We start from the raw sequence: 22,673 nt of genomic DNA, 5'->3' as shown, positions 1-22,673 counted from the left end.
TTTTGTATATCTCTCCTGCATTTGTCTTGTCTACTATGTTATTCTGTGTGGCATAGGACCGCTGAGCTCTTTTCATGTATAGACTGGGTTTTGAACAATATAATCTAATTGCAGATACCCCAACTCGTCGGTCACGTCCGCTACCTGTAGAAACGATACGTAGTATAATCTAGACTAATAGGACGCTAAACATAATATCTTCAGAAGGGGCATCGCCATGCTTGGTCGTGGGTGACGTCTGCTTGGATACTTCTAGGAATATGCCGAACCGGCCACGCGGGGTAAATTGCCAGTGGATCGATCTGGGGAAGGCATCCCAAAAGAGTAACTCGAAGCGCCAGCCCGACCTGGAGAACCAGCCGACCCTTCTCCTAACTTGTTGAGTGCCGCTTAGCACTACCGCTTCTGACCAGAGGGTAGTCTAATTCATCTTTCTCTTCAATTCTGTGCTTGCAACACTCATGCCTCTTCTATAAGTCGGACGTCATGCCAGACTCAGCTTCTGCTTCTGTATCGACGAGGTTCAGTAATGACAAAGGCCATACCAACAGAAAACACAACGAGACTCCTTCCACAACAACCCCGAAATTCACCCGATGTCGCACAGGCTGTCTGCGGTGTCGGAAGCGGAGACGCAAGTGTGAGCTCACCTCTGTTTCTACTTCCTTCCGCAGCCTCTAGCAACCTCTACCTTTCATCAAGGAAATGAAACGAATCATACGTACGACCACATCTTACTGACCCGTCTTTATAAACAGGCGACGAACTCAAACCCCGATGCCAGAACTGCATCGACAAGAACTTCGACTGCAACTACGGGTTGCAGGTGACTTTTCTCGCAAAGAACTCGATCACTGTTCGGGCGGACGAGCTCGAGCAGAGCGGGGACGCAGCGAGCACGAAAAAGGGAAGTTATAGTAAAATTCAGGTGGGTTGCTCTCTTCAGTCTTGTCTTGCTCAAGGGTATTTGGTGATATTTGGTGATACTTGGTTGAACATTGAATGCTGATCGATTCCTCTTGTCCAGTTCGTCAATGAGGATCCTTTGTCGATCGATAACCTTGTTACCCCGCAGGTGTCTTCTCCAGAGTCGAATGTGGAGACTGCAAGTACGCCGTTGCCGTTGCCATTTTCCGCTTCGCCCAGGGGTCTACTCCCGGGGAAAGAGAATGGCAAAGGTTCGGTCCACTATTCCGTTTCAGACAGGGAGACGCTTTTTACCGAACCTTACATAGAAGAGAGAGAGACCAGCAATACATATCGCGGTGCTCGTTCTCACTCTCAACATCACGAAACTCTTGCACCGTGGGAACATGACGGGCACGCCCATGCTCATCTAGACCGCGCACCAACACCGCCAGTCACCCTTGAATCGACGATCCCGCCGAGTACATTCAGCGCGAAAGACGAGTATGCTGTGCAAGGCCTTCTGGCGCTTGGGACACAGCCTGGGTCGTGTCCTGCACCTGAATCTGGATCTGGATCCGGATCTGGCAATAGTGGCGCTATTCCGGGTCCTATAATTGCTAGGGCTGATAACCATGGAAACGGCGAAATAGGCCCAGTCGTAGACGCCGAAGGCACACCAGATAGGATGATAAGCGTCATGTCGGCTGGTTTTGTTGATGGAATACTACAGCCGACAATTGGTCACGACGTGTCCCCGCCTGCTCCCTCGATTTTAGACTTCGACATTGGGGGCTCGAACGTGAACTCGTACTCCTTCCCCCGCCAAATGTCGGATTATAAGACAATGCCTCAGACGTGGAAGCTGCAACTCCTGCAGAACTACCGATATCATGTAGCTCCATGGGTACTTTGCATCCTTTTTCCTCAGCTTCTATCTAGTCCAGATTTCTGAGGCCCATCCAGCTAACTGATACCAAAGCTAGATATTTTGGACTTGAGTCATTCCTTCGGCATCACGGTACTTCAGATCGCCTTTGACTCGTCCACTGAGCGACTTCTTCATGCAATATTGGCTCTCTCTGACACAAGCATGCGCGTACGGCAGGATCGTGGTTACTCCGATGCGGCCATCCAGCTCGATCCGCATTTCTATTCGCACTCCTTCCAAGCAGTCCATTATGAGGATACGACCGCATCATATTCCGACTCCTTGGTGAATGCAGCAGTTGATGAGACAGAAGCTATGCTACTGCGACTGTTCGAGAAACTAGGGAAATTGGTGGCGGATGTTGCAAGGGCCTGGGCTATGGACCGAGATCAATACGAGCAGGATGGACGTTCAAATTGCTATGAGTACAGGCAGTTGCGATCATTAGTGGATAGGGCCTACGGACTGGGCATGGACTCTGCGATATATTGGATGGTCTTGCGAATGGGTATGTGTTTCACTTCCTCGATCAAAAGCCTGCGGGTGAACTTAAAAGCACAGACTTGGGAATGTCCCTAGCGAACAATACGCCCTTACGCATCTTGCTCCCTCCTCACTCGCTTCCAAGTCTCTCCCGCCTAGTGCGGATCGAAAACACCCACGAGCGAGTTAGCCACTACGCCCAGGCTCTACTTTCGCTCTGTGGAAAGGCTCTAAATATCTACCATCAGCAAGATGCTGCTCCAGCACACCAAGCGGCAAACCCAGATAATTGGTTCCAGGTCTTCGAGAAACTAAGCCAATGGTACTACCTCCGTCCGCAAGAGTTCCACCCCATGGTTGAGCTGAATCACGACGGCGTCGATGCCTTAAGCGCCGGAAGTGAGTTTCCTCTGCTCCTGTTCACAAACGGCGCAGCAGCGCTGTGCAGTCAGCTATATCACACTGCGATGCTCCACATGATAGAATGTAAGCCGCGAACGGCCACGGCGCTGTTGAACCAGCATCAGAAACTTAATCCGCACTCACCGGTGCTCTCCCCTCTGTGGCATGCGCATCGGGTATGCGGGATTGCACTAAATAACGATAGGGCCGAGTGCTGGGATCCTTGTCTGCTGGCATCCTTTCTTGTCGCGGCTAAACGTATGACGCACGAGTCCCAACGAGCGGAAATCTTGCGTGGCTTTGAGCGAATTCAGACGCTCACTGGATGGGGCGTTGGAGAGTATCTTACGGCTTTGCGCAAAGAGTGGTCCTTCCTTGACGGTGAAGAGATTGATTGATACTCATGGGGTAGCACTGGTCATACGACTATATGCTGCTGACTTGATGTGCATCTCCATCCATGGACGCCGAGAATTGCTGATTTATCATCTCTCGACGATCACCACTGACGGCATACCCCCACGCAAGCTCCAAATCACGAATTCGCCAGCAAGCACCCCAGCCGGTCTCGGCCTCAATGCCTCGAATAGTATTGACAATTTGCTCATGTTCCGAGGCATGACTGAACAGTCGCCCCGCAATCCAGAGCGGCTGGATCGCGTTGTTCAAGCAGCCTTGATGCTTATTGCTGATTGATATTCCACAGATTCTGCGCGCATGCCATAGTAGGGACAATGTAGGAGATCGCGGAATCCGCAACCCTTTGGGCATCATTTTCAGCAGCAGTATGCAAGCGGTATGGTATAGCTGGTTTGAGGAGATAGCGGCCCAGTGAACGAAGAGGATGTATGGGAATGGCTTTCGGGGGATTGTTTGGATGGGAAGGAGTTCAGGGGGCCGTTCGGCTAGCCAGGTTTGGAGCTCGTCCCAGAGAGATCCCCAGCGTGTGGCGAAGACCTCCGTCGTGCAGCCGTTGGCTTCGCCTAGTTCAATGAACTTGGTACGGTTGGAGACAAGCTCGGTTGTTTTGACGGCAAGGTACACGGCGTAGTTGGCATGCATATCCGGGGTTCGTGCTTCCTTGAAAAGTCTGTATGCATCTTCTTCCTGGCAGCCCACTGGGAGCCATTTGGAGGGGTGTAGAACTGTCGTCCTCGTCCCGTCTGATATAAGCGCACCGCAGAGATCTATAAGTATTATTAGAGAGTCTCCTAGCAGTAAACGACAGTTGCCGTTCGCAAGCATAAATAACTCACCCATCCGCGCATAGCACCAGAAAACAGCCTGTAGCAATCCTCCACAGAATCCATGAATTCCACTCGCCTCAAACAAGGCAGCACAACCTTCCAGATGTCGATGCCAGTCCTGAGCCCGGGCGGACATCATCTCCAGACAGCAGAGGAGCACGCACGCCGCCACGATCTTCGGGTCGCGCACCTGGATCAGTGGACTCAGGAGTCGGATTGCCTCTTGGTAAAGCTCGAGGCTGTCGCACCAGCCCTGAGTCCCGGACTTGCGCTCCATCTGACGTGCGGAGATGGCGAGGATTGCGTAAAGCAGGGCAGGGAACGAGTGTGAAAGCGCGGGAAGTTGTTGCCGGAAGGTACAGCTAGAGTCAAACATGTCGAGCTACACAGTTTACACTTAGTACCGGATCTCGATTAGATGAAGCAGATACTCACCCAGGGCGCAATTTCTGCGACATAGTTCTTCAGATACTCGATCCTCCTCCGGCTGGACAGGGGGGATCTCGACGGGGCTGCGGTCCTCCGCTGCTCTTGATGGGTCTGATAATGATGATACGGTCTCGTTACCGTCGTAGACGGCGACGTACTCGTCCTCAAGTCTAGCTCTGGTGCTTTCTTCCCGGCTTCAGGACTACTCGCGCGTGTTGGTGCTGCCGAATTGGCAAGCGTAAAGAGAATAGCACGCAGTTCTTCCTGCGACGCAAGGAATCCCGGGTCTTGCGAGAAGCCATCTTGATACCAGCTACCCGGCGAGGAGTGGAAAACGTCGTGATTAGACGTTGTGCTTGATTCGGGAGGTCTTGTGTTTGCTGAAGGCAGGGTCGCACACTCTTCAGCACCAGTCGTTTCATCTAGGAACTCGGCCGAGTAAGAGTGAGATCGAGAGTGAGTCTGAGAAGGCTGATCAAGTCGCGGACGCTTTGAGGGCGGTTCGATGCTGAACATGGTCGGGCTATGCGCGAGCATTTGCCAAATAGCGGATCACGGTAAAAATGCAGATGATCGTCAATCAGCCTGTGAGTGGCATTAAGGGACTCGTGGCACGGGACATGTGAAAAGTCGGGGATCCCCCGCTCCCCCGGCCCCCGTCCTGTGGGGCCGCCGGCTAAATTCCCTAAAAGGGAGAGCCGAGAAAGCTTCCACGAGGGTTGGGGTGCCCCCTCGGAAGAAGGCCGATACTGCTAATTCTGTGGTTCAGATTACATTGTTGCCGTTCTGGAGGTTTGGTCCTGGATCCAGTCCAGTCAAATCTCGTTACTGCTTTACGATTCACAACAAGGAGGCTAAACGAGGCACGTTGACATCATCGCAGCCCCAAACCCCGGCTCGCTTTGTTTCTTGACGGTGAGTGGAGGAGAGTTGGCCTCGTGAATTCCCAGTGGACATCTACGACTGGACAGACCAGAGGAATGGAGATAAAATGGAGCTTTGTGGCTGTTGATCGTCACCCCTGCCCGTGTTTCTCTCCACAATACCCCGGGTTCTGTCTCCATCTGCCTCCAGGTTCTGGTCTGGTGGGTGCGGGGAAGTCTGGGGTCGAGGGAGACTGGGGGAAAGGCGTGGCTCGAGATGCCGTATTGAGCGAAACATCTGGGGAAGGATCGGGCGACTAGTAGCAGTCGCAGTATAGCCTCGCATCGCCATCCACTCTTGTCCCGAAGAGGAGCATGCTGTGCCACCCCTACTCTGTACAAGTACGACAATGCCCGCCCGCTCCGCTCCGTCCTCTTCGACAGTCTCTGTATTTCGCAGTTCCGCGATAGCTCTTTTCATCCACAATGGTGCAAGTCAACATGTTTGGCAGGGGGCGGTCGCTCCAAGCCGCCATTTGGACGGCCTGCGGCATGGCTTTCATCCTCTTCGGTATGGCCCTTCACACCCTATACGGAAGTTGCCGCCCGGTGCTGATTTCATGCAGGCTACGATCAAGGCGTCTTTTCAGGCATCGTCGAGAATGAGAACTTCCTGGACCATATGAGTCACCCCAACGACAGTCTCATGGGGATCATCGTCTCGATATATAACCTGGGTTGCTTCACCGGCTGTGTGGTGAATTTCCTCGTGGCCGATAAACTCGGCCGTCGGCGTGCTATGTGGTTCGCTATGCTGTGGGTTATTGTATGGCAACCGCCGCCAGTATCCAGTACTTTGTCTAACTAACCTGGATCCAGGTCGGAGCGACACTCCAGGCATCGGCATTCAGTGTACCCCATATGATGGTCGGTCGATTTGTCACCGGTATCGGTACAGGCATTGAGACGTCCACTGTGCCCATGTGGCAGGCGGAACTGTGTGAGGCCTCGAAGCGCGGGAAGCTGGTCTGCAGCGAGCCCTTGCTTGTTGGTGTCGGTATTGTCATCAGGTGTGTCCTCATGTCTTCCATATCGCTCCTGCTGAATGATGGAGCTGATTTGGTTGAAAAGCTACTTCTTTGACTATGGCATGAGCTTCGTCGGTGGCCAGATTGCATGGAGACTTCCCATTGCATGCCAAATGCTGTTTGCACTCGTAAGTCTTGCCCAGTTAATTTTCTTTCTTTTTTGCTTTTTCTTCCTCTTTTTCCTTTTTTTTCCCTTTTTTTGGTGGTATACTCACCCCAGCCAGGTCGTCATTATCCTCATCTTCGGAGTCCCTGAATCGCCACGATACTGCTACCAAAAGGGACACAACGAACAGGCTTTGCAAATTCTAAGCGACGTCTATGGCAAGCCTAAGGATGACCCCAAGATCCAGGCGGAGCAAACTGAGATCCTCGAGGCGTTGGCTGTCGAAACGAAGAATGGCGAGTACAAGTGGAGGAATATCCTCAAGCCCGATAGCGTTTCAACCGGACGCAGAGTGTAAGTCAAGCGTAGCCCCCGCGACCATGACAAATCGCTGACTCGGTTATCTAGTCTTCTCGGCTACGGGATGCAATTCATGAATCAGGTCGGCGGAATTAACCTCATAGTGTACGCCTCCTCTTCTCCCTGACTGAGCTATCAAACGTCTACCTGAGCAACACTGATAGCCCACAGATATTTCATCCCAACCGTCCTTCACGACAATGTCGGCCTAACCCGCAACCTGTCCATGATCATCGGTGGCTGCGTCCAGATCATGTTTGTCCTCGGCAGCTTCTTCCCAACCTTCTTTGTGGACAGGGTAGGCCGCCGCGCACCCATGATGTGGGGGTCGTTCACCCTTGGAGTCTGCATGATGATGGTGTCTATCCTACTCAGCTTCAAGGGCAAGGAGAATGAGCACGCCACCTCTTCGGCATCCGTCGCCTTTTTCTTCGTCTACATGTTTGCTTTTGGCGCATCCGTCAATTGCATCCCCTGGGTGTATGTGCCGGAGATTCTGCCCCTGCATGCGCGCGCAAAGGGAACGGCGGTGGGGATTTCGTCCAACTGGATCTGGGTAAGCCTGCCTGCAATACACGCATGATATCAGACGGGATGTGCTGACAGCTGAAGAATTTCTTCGTCGTCATGATCACCCCGGTCATCATCAACCGGCTCCAGTGGAAGGCGTACCTCATCTTCATGTGCACCAACTTCGCTTTTGTCCCGCTGGTATACTTCTGCTATCCCGAGACAGCAAACTTTACCCTTGAGGAAATTGACTACCTCTTCACACACCGGGAGAAGGGAGCCGTCAAGCTCTCAAAGGAGCTGCACAAGGAGCGGAAGAAGTTTGGTCATGCCCGTCGGCTTACTGCGGATGACAGCGATGCGCTGGGAACAGGTGTCAAGGGCAGTGAGCTTGTCGAGAAGTCGCCGACCGACGAGCATGTCGAGAACGTATAGATAGTTTAAAGAGTGCTATGCCCACTGCTGAGCAATGGGTTAGATTCGATTTGCTTTGACAGAAATCTACTAGTGATGGCGCATCATTTGTTGCGACGTCCGCAAGCTAGCACTGTATCTGCCGTCGCGCCCGGTGGTTGATCAGGATATACTTTGCGGTACGAGGTGCTAGATCACCTGTAGAAACCGCAGATCTGAATAAAAATTCTCAACAGATTCCTTCGCCTCGCTCACACCCTTGTGCCCCAGGAGCATACTTTGAGTCCGTGACGGTGGGTGTTGATACCTGACCGTTTAAGACCCATTAAAGAGTGGGTTGCGGAACTGTTCGGCACGAGGCTTTGATCTATCGTCTTTGATGGAGCTGGCATAGCCCAGCGTCGCGGATTTACGCAAGTCTGGGGTTAGCATCGCCATTAGTCGTAAGATCAAGATGCTGGAAAGTTGAACGATATGCTTCATCCGGAAGGAGCTCGTACGTTGAAGGTAATGCACGTCCATTGTGGCTGCTCTGTAGTTCGTCGCGCATGTGGCCGATATGCCGTATATCGAGAACGACTGAACAGTACAGAACATGCCGGGCGTAGACAGATTTGACACGGCTTTTTGAGTTTGGAGCAGTTAAAACTTGAGCGCGTAATCGTAAGTGTCGTCCAAGATTAATTTACTGGAAGACTCCTAACTAGCGGTGTGCTGTTCCTGGAAGGTAAAAGCTTCTCGGCTCCGAAGTATACGGGTTATTAATCGCGACCCTCATCGAGACCTGGTAGATTTGCGCTCTCATTGAACGGCTCAGGATGGGGTCTCTGGTTTGAACAAGTCTGGAACTTCGAATGGATGATCGCACAATATCAACCGTGCCACCTTGCCTGATCAGGAGGAATGCGTCGAGCAACAAAAGCAAAAAAGGATCCCGTTTAAAAGGAAAAGAGGGAAAAAGAAGAATTCCTGTTGGCTGATTCGAAGCTGGGAGGACTGTTGAAGGCGCGAGTCAGAATCATGATTTGACAGGAATTCGTGGCAGGCCAAAATTTGACCTGTCAGATTTCAAATAGTAGATGGGTATCAAATTTCGCGACCTTCCTGCTGTGATGATGGATCCAGACAACCGGTGCGAGTTAGCGTAGAGAACGGGTCCTTCACTCTTGAACATGCTTCGGTCAATTTGGAATTCGTAACATCTTGGTGACTGCACGGCTCTCCATTAGGAGTCAAACCTTTTCGTATCGCCTTGAGCGATGCAAGGATTATGTGAGTTGATGTCGGGTGTCATCAGGGAAAAGATTGCATGTTCTGCATTTTCTGAATCTCGTGCTGTGCCTGTGCTCTGCATCATCGCCCGGGCTAGCCTTGAAAAAGGAGGCTTGAGTAATGATTCCGATACAGAGCTCACAGAAGACGCCGCACTCAGCTCCACATGCTTTATGTATCGAATTCCCCATCAGCTGGTTATCACCACATCCCTGTCGTCTTGTGTGACAATAATACCCATGCGTATCGTGTCCACCAGAGTCAATAGCCAAGGCATGAGAGATATACTGATCGACGCCGTGATAGGTGGGCTAGTGGATACGGCTCGGCAGTCAACTGGACATTTACCCCAGACCTTGATCAGTGCGCTGTGCAGCAGCCAGCGTCGCTAGCCCGCTGCTCACTCTGGGACTGGTGCTGCATGCAGGCCCAGTTCAACTGTGGAGACAAGGTTCTAGCAGATTATGCGAGTTGTTGCGATATTCCAAAACACGCTGGCGCCGAGGCTTCGGCATGCGCTAGAGTCAAAGCATTATACTTATAAACTCTTGGTTTCCAGCAAATGATATGTGATCGACAGGAAAGATACTCCATAGCGGTACCAGATTCATGAAGACTCCAATGCCTGTGCCGGTCATTCCATATCAAGGATGGTAGGAAGCAGGACGGCTCGGTTGTCTTAGTAGGCCTCCCAGAGTGGTTTAGTTCAATCCAACCGACTCCGAGGGGCTGGTTCCCAAAGGATCTTAATGCATAGTTCCAAGCAGAATTGAGCACCCAAAAAGCAGCTCCAGGGATATACCGTGCCTTCGGTACGGGGTTGATAGGTTACTCTAACTGTGGCGCTGCTGAGCAGGGTGTTCCCTGCAATCTCGCATGTGTCAATACTAGCCGAGCTCGAGAATATTATCCCATATCGTGGCTTTTTCTGTGATTGGGTGTGGTGTATGTGGTGAAATTGTCAGCTAGCATGACTGCTGACCACAGTAGAATTGGCGAGGCTGAGGACAGTAAACGCCGGAACCACAAGCCGTCAGCCCGGCTAGCTCACAGTACATGGGCCGCATTATGGCGTGGTATCTACTCAATTCATGGCCGGCAGAGTTGGTCGCGACTCGCTCGCCTATACATCATCAGATGCTTATCATGCGATTGAATGAATCTGTGTCTCACTTTGCTGTAGCTGGAGGATGAAATGGAATAAACTATTGAAATATACCACGGAAAGGAGTCACATATGCCTGTATTTCCAAATTTGTCGCTAATGAAATTCACATCGAGAGTTGCATAAACAGTCTCCAAAGTATGTGGTCCACTATCAGCTGTCAGATCAATACCTTCCTCTTTTACTATTTTTCGAAAGGTGATCTTACTTTTCCCAAGAGCTTCGCTTTTCGTGACGTGCTCTACCTTCTAACATAAAGTTTTGGAGGTGGCACATTCCAATCCAGCACACAACTATCGCGCTCGTAGCAGACCCACTACTGGCCCTCTCAAGGGAAGAATGCAAGTCATGGACGGGAAGATCCGAACAATCCCAGCAAACCCAGCCGCTTGTATGACACGGCAAATTTGGTAACAGGGTTTTCGACCTTGAGAAAAGGGGCCCGCGGGAGGGGTCGAGATATGATTATCCTTTGGATGTATTGAATCGGATTTCAAGCTAAATGTCACCCCAATCGATCGGTCCAAGCTAATTCGAAGATCTCCCGGGCCACAGGAAAGGATTGGCGTACAATCCTCGTTTCCACTGCAGCCCCGGGTTGTTAGCAGAGGCCGAACTACATAAGAAAGGGTACCCAAACCGCCTAAGCTCTGCAAGTGAAACATAAACAGAACTCTTCAAACCCCGATCCTCGAAAAGTTCATCGCAAATATTCGACATGTTCGAACACCCTTCCTGTGATCATCTGTCTTCTTCACAATTCATCCGAAGAATGCAAGTCACTCGGTCCGTGAAACCACTCAGCGGTCCAGAAAGCAACGAAACAATGACTGTGAGTCGGCAAATCATGTTCCTGCTGGTGTTGGGCAGATCTAACAATGTCCCGTACCATCAGATGCCTGGTGTCCGGTGCCCAAAGTGTCAAGGTGCTGGAAAAGAGACTTGGGTCATTCCAGGAAAATATTGTCACGTATGCGGTACTGCCTGCTGAAAGGCAAACCGAGGTATGGTATCGGCCCTTCAAAGTGTGATCTACTTAGCGTCCTTGACTAACAAGTATATCCCAGACTTGTTCAGAATCAGAGCCCCTACCTGGAAGGATGAAGGCCCATTGTCCTCGACGGGGAGCAACACCTCATCGCTCCAACACAGCCCGCTTCGAGGCACAGGTTGCAGCGTCCCTCACTCTCTATGAGTAGTTCCTGCGCGGGGTAGCGCTATGAACGTGGCAAAAACTTCCGGCACTCATCACCTCGGTCGCATCAAAGAGCCATCCCCAGCGGAGCTGCTTGGGGAGAACTGCATGAGAGGCAGTTGGTATTGTACCAACCATGATAATGAAAACGGGAAATAATCGGGCCAGTGGTCATCAGGTTGACGAGTGCTTGTAATATAGATATTTAAACCCATGGGATATCAGATAATGAGGAGACGCTCTGGTTTGCATACTGAAAGGTTATTTAATGATGCCCTCGCCTGAAAGAAGTTGGAGAGCCCTGGGAGTCCTGGAGGGCTCCAGCTTTTGCCTTTTTCAGTAGCATTAAACACTTAACTATCGTCACTGCGGCCTTATCTTGCAGGCACTATTTGCGCCTGAGGCAGAAATAGCCGTGTACCTGAATGACGTCATCGCCCCGCGTTGGCATCCTCACCCTCATTTGTATCTCATCTACTTCACCTCAACAACAAAAGTAATAATCATGGTAGAAACATACAACATTGGGTCTCGCAGCGAATGCGAACGTCTCGTGAAGAGCTGGGGCTTCAAACATGTTTTTACCTGGGCTGATGGGAGGTGAGCTAAGTACTCCACTCATATACTGGAAGAGACTGTCACTGACAGGAACAGCAACGCATACTACCCGCCTCATACACATGGGGGCCTCACAACGCACCTTATCCGCCGGGGGACAATGACAATAGCTTATCCCGACGATAATGCCAAATCGACCAGTAGGGATATCAAGGAGACGTTCGGGGTTGGGGCAAGGGTGGATGTGCCCGCTGGCAAGCGCCATGAGGTTTGGATCGGAGATGAAGGTTGTGAATATGTAATTGGGGAATAGGTCGTCGCTTCAGTGGTCCTAGTTGCAGGGCTATTGGTACTTGTTTATTGCGCTGCATGTCAGTTATGGCAGTTGAAGTACTTGGATAATATATACCATTTATATTTCTGTGGACGTGTTCCTTTGGCCGACTCCTGTCGGCTGGGAATGCCTAACGTTATGGCAAGATTGTACGGAGCTGGCTAAATTGGGATTATATGACAGTACTATGTCTGGACTATAAAACCTCCATAAAACTCGCCTATGCCTTCGATTGCGCTATACACAGGATCAGCAGTCTGTTTTGTAATATACAGCCCAGTGACCGTTCGCGGAATTGTAAGAGCTCATCAGGGCGGAAGTCTTCTCCGAGGTCCATACTTTTATTGTTCGCAAGTTACTATATATATGTCTATCTTGGTCTAGACGTGGCAAGTAGGTCTATAAACAGACTCTAACCCAAGCATGCTCTAGAAGCATTTGGCTTTCCGCGCTGGAACAAGATGGTCCGACATCCAGTATCGTCTTTTCAGTAAGTAAATCTAAAGTCAAGTCTAATGAACAGTTAGCTTGTCTGAAGGGGCGCATTTGTGTTAAGTTGATATCCTACCGCTTGTTTCCCTTATCACCATTGGCTGCCAAGTATTGTTCACGCTCGGTACTCGACATTCTGTCCCAGATTTCTGCCCTCTTCCTGGAATAGGGGTTAGCATAAGTTATTAAAGGGGTTCCGAAGTGCATACTTATTGCGCCACTCATAATAGTATCTTGCACCAACAAATAGAACCAAGCTCCAAGCCGCCAGGGCTATGAGAACACGATTTCCGACACGATAATGCGGTTTATCATTCTCCCGGTATATCTGAAGTTTCAGGTTAGAATATGACTTTATCTGGAGACATAGGAGCGGCTAGTGAATATAGAGCACTTACGTTGTTGCCGATGATATTAGAAACCTGCACCATCATGTTATAGATGGCGCTGGCGACTGTTCTGGTTGATACCGACCCAGCGTTTCTGGAAGTCATGGCCACGATTATGGCATGTACATAAGGGGCACCAATCAAGATCACGTTGAGAATCCACAACGCCCATGGACTGGTATTGTCTGGGAGGACGGCAAGTGCAATAAGCGGCACTAAGCACCAGACTTCACTCACAATTCCCAAGAGAAATCGTACGTCAAAGCGTTCCGAAACCCATGTCCAGAAAAGAAGGTTGACAATAAAGAGAGCATAAGCCGGTATAGTCATCAAATTGGTTTGGAACGTGTTGTAGCCCAGTGACTTCAGCTGGATGGAGATATAACTTGTCGCCGGAGTGTTTGGAATCATCCAGGTTAGTCCTAGCAGGTATATAGGCCACATATCATAGTCCCAAAGAGCTTTCCATAGCATCTTCGGTGTGACTGCTTGGCGGTTGTGCATTGTCCCCTTGCTAGGATCATCTCGAATGATTCGGTTGACCAGGATCTTTTCTTCACGTTCACTGAACCATCCGTCCTTCCCACGTAGGATACCTTTTGTCTGCGTTGGCGATGGAGGCATCCAGAAGGCGGCAATGATGGCTATGACACCGGTGATAAGACCTTCGTAAGCAAAGAGATACCTCCAACCTCCGGTACCATCTTCTCTTCTGATGTGAAGGAACCCGAATGCTAGGAAGGCACCAATAATAGCGGTCCCTTGGTAGGAGACCCAGAAAAAGCTCAAGCGGATTGGCAACTCTCTAGACTTGTACCAAAACGAAAGGAAGAGGATTGTGTCAGGAATGCTAGTGGTTGTCAGCAATGGGAGGGTAATATCGCAACGTGGCTTAACTCACAAACCACCCTCGAACAACCCTAATAGCGCTCGGCAAGCGTAATATCCACCCCGGTTCGTTAGGAAAGCCTGGCAAGCAGCTATCAAACTCCAAGAGAACATTTGTATGGGAATCCATCGGTCCGGACCCAACTTCTTGGAGATCAGCTGTGACGGTAGCTCCGCAAAAAGGAAGGCGCAATAGAAAATTGTCTGGCCAGTATTGTAATCATTGGTGTTCATTCCGAGATCCGCAAGCATTGTATCAGACGTGGCTTGGACTACATTGCCACGATCCAGTTGGAGCGCGAAGAACGTGATACAGGCAAAAGTGCATATCCTCCAATCAACCTAAATATGCTTTAGCATCCATCATGACTCGCAATCGGAAATCGGGTATAGAATGGTGTTACCTTTCTGACAAGCCTTTTCTCCTCTTCTTCAGACCAGTCAAAGTCGGGATCCCAACGATGTATACCTTCATACTCGGGAATTGGCTTATAGAACCTGGGGTCTTCGGATTGATCAAAGGCAGCCTCATTGTATTCTCTGAATCGCCTGCGATTATTATTTCCAGAATCCGAAGAAGCCTCCGACTTAACGACAGCATCTGGACCCTTCTTCGTCTCGTCATCGACAGGCCCCGTAATCTGATTGCTGACGGTGGCATCATCTATAGCCATTCTGTCGATAGAGCTCGCCATAGCGGCAGACAAATCAAGAGCCTAGGGTGGTCGACCAAGAAAAGTTGGCGATGAACTCTTCCGCGGAGTAGTACGGGATAACTGAGAATTTAAAGCTTGATTTATCCGCCTGTCATGCTGGGGATTTTGCTTGCTTCTGCTCTCTGCCATGCTAGCACGTCATCTAAACATCCAATTTGCTAACATCTCAAAGGACTTAATAGCTACGCACGCGGTGGTGGAAACGACCGACTATCAAACCAATGGTGAGCAACGAGCGTGAGGCGGCATAACGTGTATCAGGCACAACTTCGGCTTGTGCTAAATCTGGACGACGGATAGTCTCCGCAGAAGTTGTGGCGAGATAGGGCTTGAAGGACCGAGGCATGAGTTTATGGAGAAAGCTGCTCCCCGTCCTCCATTGTAATGCAGCACTGGGCCAGTCAGAAATGTTCCTCCAACCCGCGTCAGTGGAGGGCTGCTTGGAAGTCGATATCACGCGAGTTGTGCCGCAGTTGCGTTATTGCAGACGAGTAAGGAGAGACCAATGATACCGGCTCCTATCTAGTTGCGTCTTAGCTCTTCGTGGATTGAACTCCAACAGGCACGAGACTGGCAACAGAGTACTCGGTGAGATGGGAGTATATGTCGCCATCGTCGCCAACGTCACAACATCAGGCTTGACGGCTATTGGGCCCGGTCGCATCTGATCGATTAGGATCCCAGACGAACTCAAGGACATAGCGTTTATTGAAAATCTGGAGTACTTTAGTAGCGCATGGCTCCAGGTTGCCTTGACAGCCGTCAGACCTTGTTTCCATGGACGAGGAAAACCAGCAGAAAACACTTGCGTCCAGTCACAGAAGGTTCAATATAGCAGTGATTGCAGTGGGACTAAAGTGGGAATGGTGGATAATCTTGTCAGCGTGTTAAGAGTCAGAAAGTTTGGAGTGGAGAGAGACTCACGGTTGCGTTCGCGCAAATAAAAGCAACAATCGCGCCATCACCACCCTCCCTGCTCTCATCAGAACTTTCCTCGCTTCTTGCAACCGTTTCAGAGCCAACCAGCTACACAAATCATGTTTACATCAGCTTCTCCAAGGGTGATAGGCAGCATTGGTGTTTGATGGCCGAATCAAATCCACAGCCGGTATCAAAATGCTCATCGTACGCTTCCATCACGCCATGTCGAAGCCACCACGAGGCTCAATCATATCTGGTCTGCGCATTGTTCTCGTCCGAGAGCCTCTATGCTAAGCGAGAGTACGATGTATTATTGCATTATACCTTTCCCGTACTCTGTACGATCCTCGCCTCCATACAGTCGTGAACCCCGCCTTGCTAACCCAGACGTCCATCCAGATTGTGAAGGAGATGAATCATATCCCGCAGACATTGCGCCAGAATGCCAGTTAACCGGGTAATCGGATCAAAATGAACGGTCTATATAACACGTCGATGGTCCGCAGGCCTCGTCGGTAGCTGTTGAGAATAGTCTGTTGAGCTTTGACGACTTCTGTTGTACACAATGGCGCCTTCTATTGCAACCTCTGAGCACGTTGACCTTCGGGCACCAATAAAGACCCTGCTCAAGACAAACGCAGGGCACAACAAGGAGAACGTGATCGGATATGGGGAAACCTACAAGCATGCGGATGAGCTAAAAGGCACCGTCAAACAGCCTCCTGCATCGTTTCCTCATTATCTTCCCGTCTGGGACAACGAGACTGAGAGGTCAGGATACCATAGCTCTCTAGTGGGATTGATTCTAACTTGGCTATCAACAGATACCCACCCCTGCAGCCCTTCGAGCATTATGACCACGGCAAAGACGCCGACCCGGCCTTTCCAGACCTCTTTCCCAAGGATGCGTCCTTCCACCGAGACGACCTCACGCCTACCATAGGCTCCGAAGTCAGCGGCATCCAATTAAGTCAACTAAGCAAGGAGGGCAAAGACCAGCTCGCCCTTTTCGTCGCCCAGAGGAAGGTGGTCGCCTTTCGCGACCAAGATTTCGCCCACCTTCCTATTGACAAGGCCCTCGAGTTCGGCGGATACTTCGGCCGCCACCACATTCATCAAGCTTCCGGAGCCCCCAGGGGCTACCCGGAGATTCATCTTGTGCACCGTGGAGCGGATGATACCAGCGGAGCGGACTTCCTTGCCCAACATACAAACTCTATCACCTGGCACTCCGATGTGACCTTTGAGGTGCAGCCCCCCGGAACTACCTTCCTCTACCTTCTCGACGGCCCTACGACTGGCGGAGACACTCTCTTCGCGGACATGGCACAGGCATACAAGCGTCTCTCGCCTGAATTTCGCAAGCGTCTGCACGGTCTAAAGGCCGTGCACTCCGGCGTTGAGCAAGTTAACAACAGTCTGAACAAGGGCGGCATTGCCCGCCGTGACCCTATTATGACGGAACACCCTATTGTGCGGACTCACCCGGTGACTGGGGAGAAGGCTCTCTTCGTGAACGCTCAATGTATGACCATTCTGCCCATTAATAAAATTTCCCGTTTACAGCTCAATTTGTTTTCAAGGACTAACAATGCACCCGACTAGTCACGCGTTACATCGTCGGCTACAAGAAGGAAGAATCCGATTTCCTCCTCAAGTTCCTCTACGACCATATCGCCCTATCGCAGGATATTCAAACCCGCGTGAGATGGCGCCCTGGCACAGTGGTCGTCTGGGATGTATGTTTCAAATCTATGCCAACTCCACCCCCGACACTTTGTACGCTAACCTAACTACTCTAGAATCGTGTTGCCTGCCACAGTGCGCTTTTCGACTGGGCTGACGGCCAGAGACGCCACTTGGCAAGGATCACGCCTCAAGCAGAGCGGCCTTACGAGACGCCGTTCGAAGGTTAATGGTTCCGTTCACTAGTTCGGTGCAAAAATCATGACGATGAGAAGAATAGGAATGCGAATGACATATGCTTGAGTGACAGCTTGCACATATCTGGAGATTGTAAATAGTCAAACAAGTGGGCGTTTTAGTTTATTCAATACCACTGTCGTTTTACAAACATTTCTGGGCGGGGATACCGCCAGAATACTGGCTTCTCCGGTCAAGCCCTAAGATTTCCTCTACGGTCATTGACTCGCTATATTCAAGCAGTGAGCACAAATACCAATACAAAACGCCTTGTACTGGCGCGTGAGCGTCTTGTCTGTCCTATTATGAACACCCCAATGTTGGGCGACGCCATAATCGGAGGGCCCGAGGAGTCTGGGTTTTGATGCGGAAGGCGAATCCCTTCATGTCAGTAGCCATGATATGCTCCAGATCCATCTATCCTCTGCATCATTCGTGGTCATCTGGCGTGGTCATCTGGCGATTTATTGTTCAGCTGCACTGGAGCAAGTATCATGCACAAGGGATATGTTACAAAGATAAAGCACATACTCTGACCCAAGGAGAAGGGACATGGCATTAATGGTATCCATATTTGTGGCTGAAGAAAAAGCAGACATAAAAACAATGCATGAGTCACGCGACCTGGAGCCCAACTTCAGCGAGAAGACGGTGCACTTCGATACAATTTACAAAGAACAACCCATCCACTAACAAACTCAGGCACGGCTCCGAAGCCGATCGAGGATCAACAGATAGCTCGATTCCCACTCTCTGCATCAAAGCCTAAGCTTTCTGTTCCTTTGTACATCGCCGTAGCCCGACATTGAGTGTTTATAAATGGCGGTCCAGCCGTGCCGGTGGGAGCGACGGTCACCACTCGCTGTGCTGCCCACCAAGGAAGGAAATGATCCTTGTACGGATATAAAGATTGCGGACAGCCTTTAGTCGAATGCTGGCAACGCGGTTCATGGAGTTCATCGTCGGGTGGTTCTTGGATGCTGAGCTGTTCAAAAGCAGCGGTCAGCTCCTCCAGAGCAGCCGCGAAACGTTCGTCGTCCATGAGTAGACCATGTGAGGGTTTAAGATGAATACTGCTCATGAATGTAGAGAAATAGCTGTATACCGACGGCGGTACTAAATGGACAAGTTAGTGGTGGATATGGTGGATATGGTGGATTTGAACAAATGGGACATGGACCAATACTTACAGGCAAGATTGTAAATGATAGACGTTTAAAAGGAGAGACGGATTGGGTTAAGACCGTGCTATTGAGTTCACCAGTTGCACAAAGAAGAAAAAAAAAGATCAACATGCGGCAACTAATCTGTTGATGGTCTTTTGACAGAGCTCGGTCTGGGAACAGCAACAAGTGGTCGTGGTCGTACCTTCCTCAGGCCCGTTTCAACCTCTCGAACCGCTGCAAAATCCCTACCCGCCAACTTCTCTGGAAGAATCTTGCCGAAGGAGGAAGCATTGCATTTCTTGTCTCAAGTGCAGTTATGAGAGAAGCATACGTCTCCAAAGGAAGTCTGAGTTCTTCTAGGGATAGGGACGATGTCTTCCCGGGCTCGGGATGCAGTATCGCCTCAACATCAGCAGTGGGTTGAAAGAAGACTTTCATGGCCCGTTGGGAAGTGATGCTATGCTGGGAGCTGGAATTGGAGAACCGCATATCAGGATTAAAGACCCAGATCTATTCAGCAGTCAATGAGCGAAACCGGCTTTAGACCAGAACCGAGAAGACGCTTACCAGAATCCCGTCTTCCTTTCCGCAATGGATGATGAATCTGCGGGCGCTCTGGCGTTCAATGAGCTCTAGCAGCTGCGCAGCAACTATGAGCTCTGTTGGATGTGCCTCCAAGCTCCCTTCTTCAAGGCGGCCTTCAGCTGCAAGACTTGCCTTGAAGAGCCTCCACCCTCTGGCAATCGTATCTTCCACACCTATAAGTGTGCCACAGTTTTCACATTGCAGCTCTTGTTCAGACAAAGGGACATTGATACTTTGTTCCGTGGCCTGGCATCTCAAAAATTAGCACAGGTACTACCTCAAAATGAAGTCTATGCAGAAAGGCCGAGGGACAGTTTCAAGTAAGCTTTTATTGAAGCACAGCGAAACTACTACTTGTTTGACTACAGTAATTGGTAGAAACCACTTATGTACCTTGTCATAATCGCGTTGATGCCATCCCTCTGGACCAAACAACGAAGAAACAACGAGGCGCCGTCTCACTCCCGAAACTCGCAGTAGGTGGACGAACGCAAAGAACAGGGAAACGGTGCAAATCCATCAGCCGAGGATAACTGCAACGATCCCAAATCCTTATGACCACCATTCACGCCAGTGATCGAAGAGCGAGACTGTATTTATAGGGCAACTGTATCGAAGGCCTGATCATGGAAGAGACAAGGTCTCCTTCTTTTTGCCCACCAAAAGCGATTATTATTGCAAGTATGAAGCATACGGCAGAAACAATGGAACGATTTGGGATGACCCTTGCTCACCTTTTTCAAACCCTTACACTCTATAGCGGCGACAAGGAAAGTAGCCACATCCACAAGTACCGTGCCCGGCGTAGCCAGAACCTGGTTCGATGCACCATATCCCTTAACCTTGGAATTTTCATCTTCAATCGTCTGTTTAGCTGCGCCGTCCGCATCCTGCCCCTCATGAGGGTCCGGTTTATGGCAATGCCAGAAATCCATCATCTCAGCCCAGTTCCCGCTAGGCAGATCTTTCCACAGCCATCCCGCATGCGACGTACTATTCTCATCTGATAGAGTCGGGGCAGCGGTATTGCTTGGCTTGTCAAGAATGACCTGCTCACACTTTACACACCGTAACTTGGTAGTCGGGAGCATATCCCCTGCGGACCAGGGAACAAAACTATCCATATGCTCTTCCACTGCATCACGCACCACAAATTCCGTATCATCGACCTGCATTCGATAGGAGAATTCCCTCTCGGTTCCTGTAATAGTACCCTTGCCCTGGCCAGCACTTTGCGTCGCGTTGCTCAAAAGACGCCTTGACCCCTCCGTAACTTTGGCGGGCAATTTAATCGTCTCCATCACAGCTTCTTGCGATTCCGGAAGGGTAAGCGATACCGTCACGGCGCGACGAGACTCGGAAAGGGATATCTCTGGATAGGCATAAAGAGCACCGGCGGCAGATATCTGGAGGCTGACTTGGCGGATGTTGGGGAGGTACTCGGCGTGGAGAGTCAGGGATTCTGTATCAGTTGAGCCTGCTCGATTAGATTGAGTTGTTAGTGGCATTCTGGCTGTTGGCATTGTTTGACTCGTGATGGAGTAAATGTTTGCTGTGCTGGATTTGGAGCGTCGGCAGACGAGAGAACAACGCAAACACTGCAAACACTATTCCCCCTCCGAAGCATAGTATTACGTTAATAGTCCTCCTTGCAGAAAGATGAGAGGTAAATGATTATTATAATTTCTTCCGCATCCTCGAGTGTCAAATATATACCTAGGTAAGAAGCTCTAATAGTCAAGAGTCAACGGAAAGCGATGAATATTTAAGCCAAGGGATATAGTAATCAACAATATTAATACAAAGCAAATCACACGATGAAATTATTTTTTACAAGGTGGTTAAACAAACCCACCCCATCCTGTAAACCCGTCGGCAAACTTGAGAGCAGCTTTCAAGTAAAACTCGTCCGGATCACCCCAGGTCCTCGCTATATCCCTGATAACCCGGAGGGCTTTGATATAATGTGTCTCGGTGGAATGTTCGCCGTGGAGAGCCTTGTCCTTCATATAACCCCAGCCTTTTCCCTCAGTGTCATACTTCCGCACAGAGTGAAGGTTAATCTCTGGCCTCAGCTGCCCGATATACACAGCCAGAGTCATTAACCACCACTGCCGCACGAGGGGGATCTGGAATTTCGCTGGTATCAGCGGGAGCAGGACCCGCACGGCATGACTAGTCGTGAGGACGTGGACGAAGAAGAAGTCGTATTTCGCGTCCCGGTTATCAGAACTTGATGTGGCTGTCAATAATGCAACAGCAAGCTCTTGACTTTCTCGGAACGATTTCACGGGGTCGCTGTTGGACGTAATCTTCCAGGCATTCCAGTGATCGAGGATTGTTGCTTCCGCATCGCGGAAGACGATTTCCGTATTGTGGTCTCCAGGCGCTGTGAAGAGGTTGCTTAGGCGCTTGTCAGCGCGGACTTTCTGGAGGATCTCAAAGGGGGACGTGGAATGATAGGAGGATTCAGCTTGGGAGTAGGATGGGTCATCGAGGTATTTGTGAGCGGTGCCGTAGCAGACAGTTGCAAGGGAAAGGGCTTCCATGGCGACTTCACGGCTGGAGACTTCGAAAGCGTAGGCGAGATGGATGAGAGGATGGCCAACTGTCTCATTGTGAGTATCAGGCTTTCCTTAAGAAAGGCTAATACTTACGATCAGAGGCCAGAGCATTGAAAAGAGGTTCCTTGCCTGAGAAGAGGTATTGAAACACGACGGTCTTCCAATCATAGCCGTGGCGGACAAGCTCGTCTTCGAAGAAATCGACGTACGCTCTTTGGTATCTGAACGAGCCCTATTAGCATTTTCTCATGCCACAAAGACAGACATCTCACTCTCTCTTTCCCAGATAATCCCTCCAATCGTACGTGCTAATCTCACCAGGTGAATCAATCCAAGCTTCTAACGGCTTTAATTCCGCCTCATATAACCGATTTAGGTCATCTGCGTTGGCTCCAAGCAAATAAAACGAGCATAATGAGTGAGGCGCATGGTTGTGAAATTTGCGTTCATTCCACAGGATCGCATAATTGGCATGGTTGAGTTTGAGGAGGTGCTTTAGGGCTCTTGCAGCTTTCTCCTGCGCTGTATCGATCTCGACTATTTGACATGGCGGGAGATTGAATATGACTCTCTCGCCCCAGGGCAAGAGGTTTTTGAGGAAGTTGAGCGGCATCAGTCGTGGGTGAGAAGCAGCTTGGTGCTGAGGTAAATCTGGTGAAACTTTGATAGGATAGAAGGCTAGAGATGGCCTATAATGATATAATATCCATATACATTATCAAGAGACAGGTGGCGTCTTAAAGAAGTACTTTGTACAGAGCTGAAT

The 22,673-nt window shown here is 50.3% G+C and overlaps 9 protein-coding genes across 9 annotated transcripts, besides 1 other annotated feature; 5 read left to right on the top strand and 4 right to left on the bottom strand.

Moving 5' to 3' along the window:
* Positions 1 to 22,673: part of a sequence feature (contig 1.51 915..1114266(-1)) that runs on past both edges of the window.
* ANIA_02956 (uncharacterized protein) lies at positions 530 to 2,978 on the top strand (the record flags this gene model as incomplete). Its single annotated transcript, XM_655468.1, has 7 exons — positions 530 to 640; positions 785 to 928; positions 1,028 to 1,813; positions 1,889 to 2,345; positions 2,399 to 2,719; positions 2,804 to 2,898; positions 2,928 to 2,978. 7 exons carry the CDS (start codon positions 530 to 532, stop codon positions 2,976 to 2,978), a joined length of 1,965 nt encoding a protein of 654 aa, XP_660560.1.
* ANIA_02957 (uncharacterized protein) lies at positions 3,149 to 4,914 on the bottom strand (the record flags this gene model as incomplete). Its single annotated transcript, XM_655469.1, has 3 exons — positions 3,149 to 3,909; positions 3,979 to 4,351; positions 4,405 to 4,914. The coding sequence occupies 3 exons, from the start codon at positions 4,912 to 4,914 to the stop codon at positions 3,149 to 3,151; spliced, it is 1,644 nt and encodes a 547-aa protein (XP_660561.1).
* ANIA_02958 (putative MFS sugar transporter) lies at positions 5,763 to 7,760 on the top strand (the record flags this gene model as incomplete). Its single annotated transcript, XM_655470.1, has 8 exons — positions 5,763 to 5,832; positions 5,888 to 6,087; positions 6,141 to 6,331; positions 6,393 to 6,477; positions 6,574 to 6,809; positions 6,864 to 6,920; positions 6,987 to 7,371; positions 7,422 to 7,760. The coding sequence occupies 8 exons, from the start codon at positions 5,763 to 5,765 to the stop codon at positions 7,758 to 7,760; spliced, it is 1,563 nt and encodes a 520-aa protein (XP_660562.1).
* On the top strand, positions 11,055 to 11,375 carry ANIA_11374 (uncharacterized protein; the record flags this gene model as incomplete). The annotated part of the gene is made up of 2 exons (XM_050612582.1): positions 11,055 to 11,180; positions 11,244 to 11,375. 2 exons carry the CDS (start codon positions 11,055 to 11,057, stop codon positions 11,373 to 11,375), a joined length of 258 nt encoding a protein of 85 aa, XP_050468490.1.
* Positions 11,877 to 12,355, top strand: ANIA_10371 (uncharacterized protein; the record flags this gene model as incomplete). The annotated part of the gene is made up of 2 exons (XM_050612581.1): positions 11,877 to 11,971; positions 12,026 to 12,355. 2 exons carry the CDS (start codon positions 11,877 to 11,879, stop codon positions 12,240 to 12,242), a joined length of 312 nt encoding a protein of 103 aa, XP_050468489.1. The 3' UTR covers positions 12,243 to 12,355.
* On the bottom strand, positions 12,692 to 14,706 carry ANIA_02959 (putative transporter; the record flags this gene model as incomplete). The annotated part of the gene is made up of 6 exons (XM_655471.1): positions 12,692 to 12,746; positions 12,832 to 12,915; positions 12,965 to 13,083; positions 13,154 to 13,994; positions 14,046 to 14,374; positions 14,437 to 14,706. 6 exons carry the CDS (start codon positions 14,704 to 14,706, stop codon positions 12,692 to 12,694), a joined length of 1,698 nt encoding a protein of 565 aa, XP_660563.1.
* On the top strand, positions 16,235 to 17,585 carry ANIA_02960 (TauD/TfdA dioxygenase family protein; the record flags this gene model as incomplete). The annotated part of the gene is made up of 4 exons (XM_655472.1): positions 16,235 to 16,440; positions 16,494 to 17,194; positions 17,275 to 17,408; positions 17,472 to 17,585. The coding sequence occupies 4 exons, from the start codon at positions 16,235 to 16,237 to the stop codon at positions 17,583 to 17,585; spliced, it is 1,155 nt and encodes a 384-aa protein (XP_660564.1).
* Positions 18,966 to 20,866, bottom strand: ANIA_02961 (HECT-type E3 ubiquitin transferase; the record flags this gene model as incomplete). The annotated part of the gene is made up of 3 exons (XM_050612580.1): positions 18,966 to 19,268; positions 19,326 to 19,575; positions 20,055 to 20,866. 3 exons carry the CDS (start codon positions 20,864 to 20,866, stop codon positions 18,966 to 18,968), a joined length of 1,365 nt encoding a protein of 454 aa, XP_050468488.1.
* ANIA_10370 (questin oxidase family protein) lies at positions 21,096 to 22,671 on the bottom strand. Its single transcript, XM_050612578.1, has 3 exons — positions 22,180 to 22,671; positions 22,001 to 22,128; positions 21,096 to 21,951 (listed from the first exon to the last, which is right to left on the bottom strand). Exons 1-3 carry the CDS (start codon positions 22,518 to 22,520, stop codon positions 21,185 to 21,187), a joined length of 1,236 nt encoding a protein of 411 aa, XP_050468487.1. The 5' UTR covers positions 22,521 to 22,671; the 3' UTR covers positions 21,096 to 21,184.

Source organism: Aspergillus nidulans, chromosome VI (assembly GCF_000011425.1).
Source record: "Aspergillus nidulans FGSC A4 chromosome VI".
Taxonomy (NCBI): Eukaryota; Fungi; Ascomycota; class Eurotiomycetes; order Eurotiales; family Aspergillaceae; genus Aspergillus; species Aspergillus nidulans.
The sequence above is the reverse complement of the archived record's forward strand: the minus strand, read 5'-3'. Positions and strand labels throughout refer to the sequence as shown.

Coding starts and splice junctions, on each gene's coding strand:
- ANIA_10370 (XM_050612578.1), bottom strand. CDS start 22,520: ATGCCGCTCAACTTCCTCAAAAACCTCTTGCCCTGGGGCGAGAGAGTC. Junction 22,129..22,179: donor GATTATCTGGGAAAGAGAGA/GTGAGATGTCTG, acceptor GGGCTCGTTCAG/ATACCAAAGAGCGTACGTCG. Junction 21,952..22,000: donor CAATGCTCTGGCCTCTGATC/GTAAGTATTAGC, acceptor ACAATGAGACAG/TTGGCCATCCTCTCATCCAT.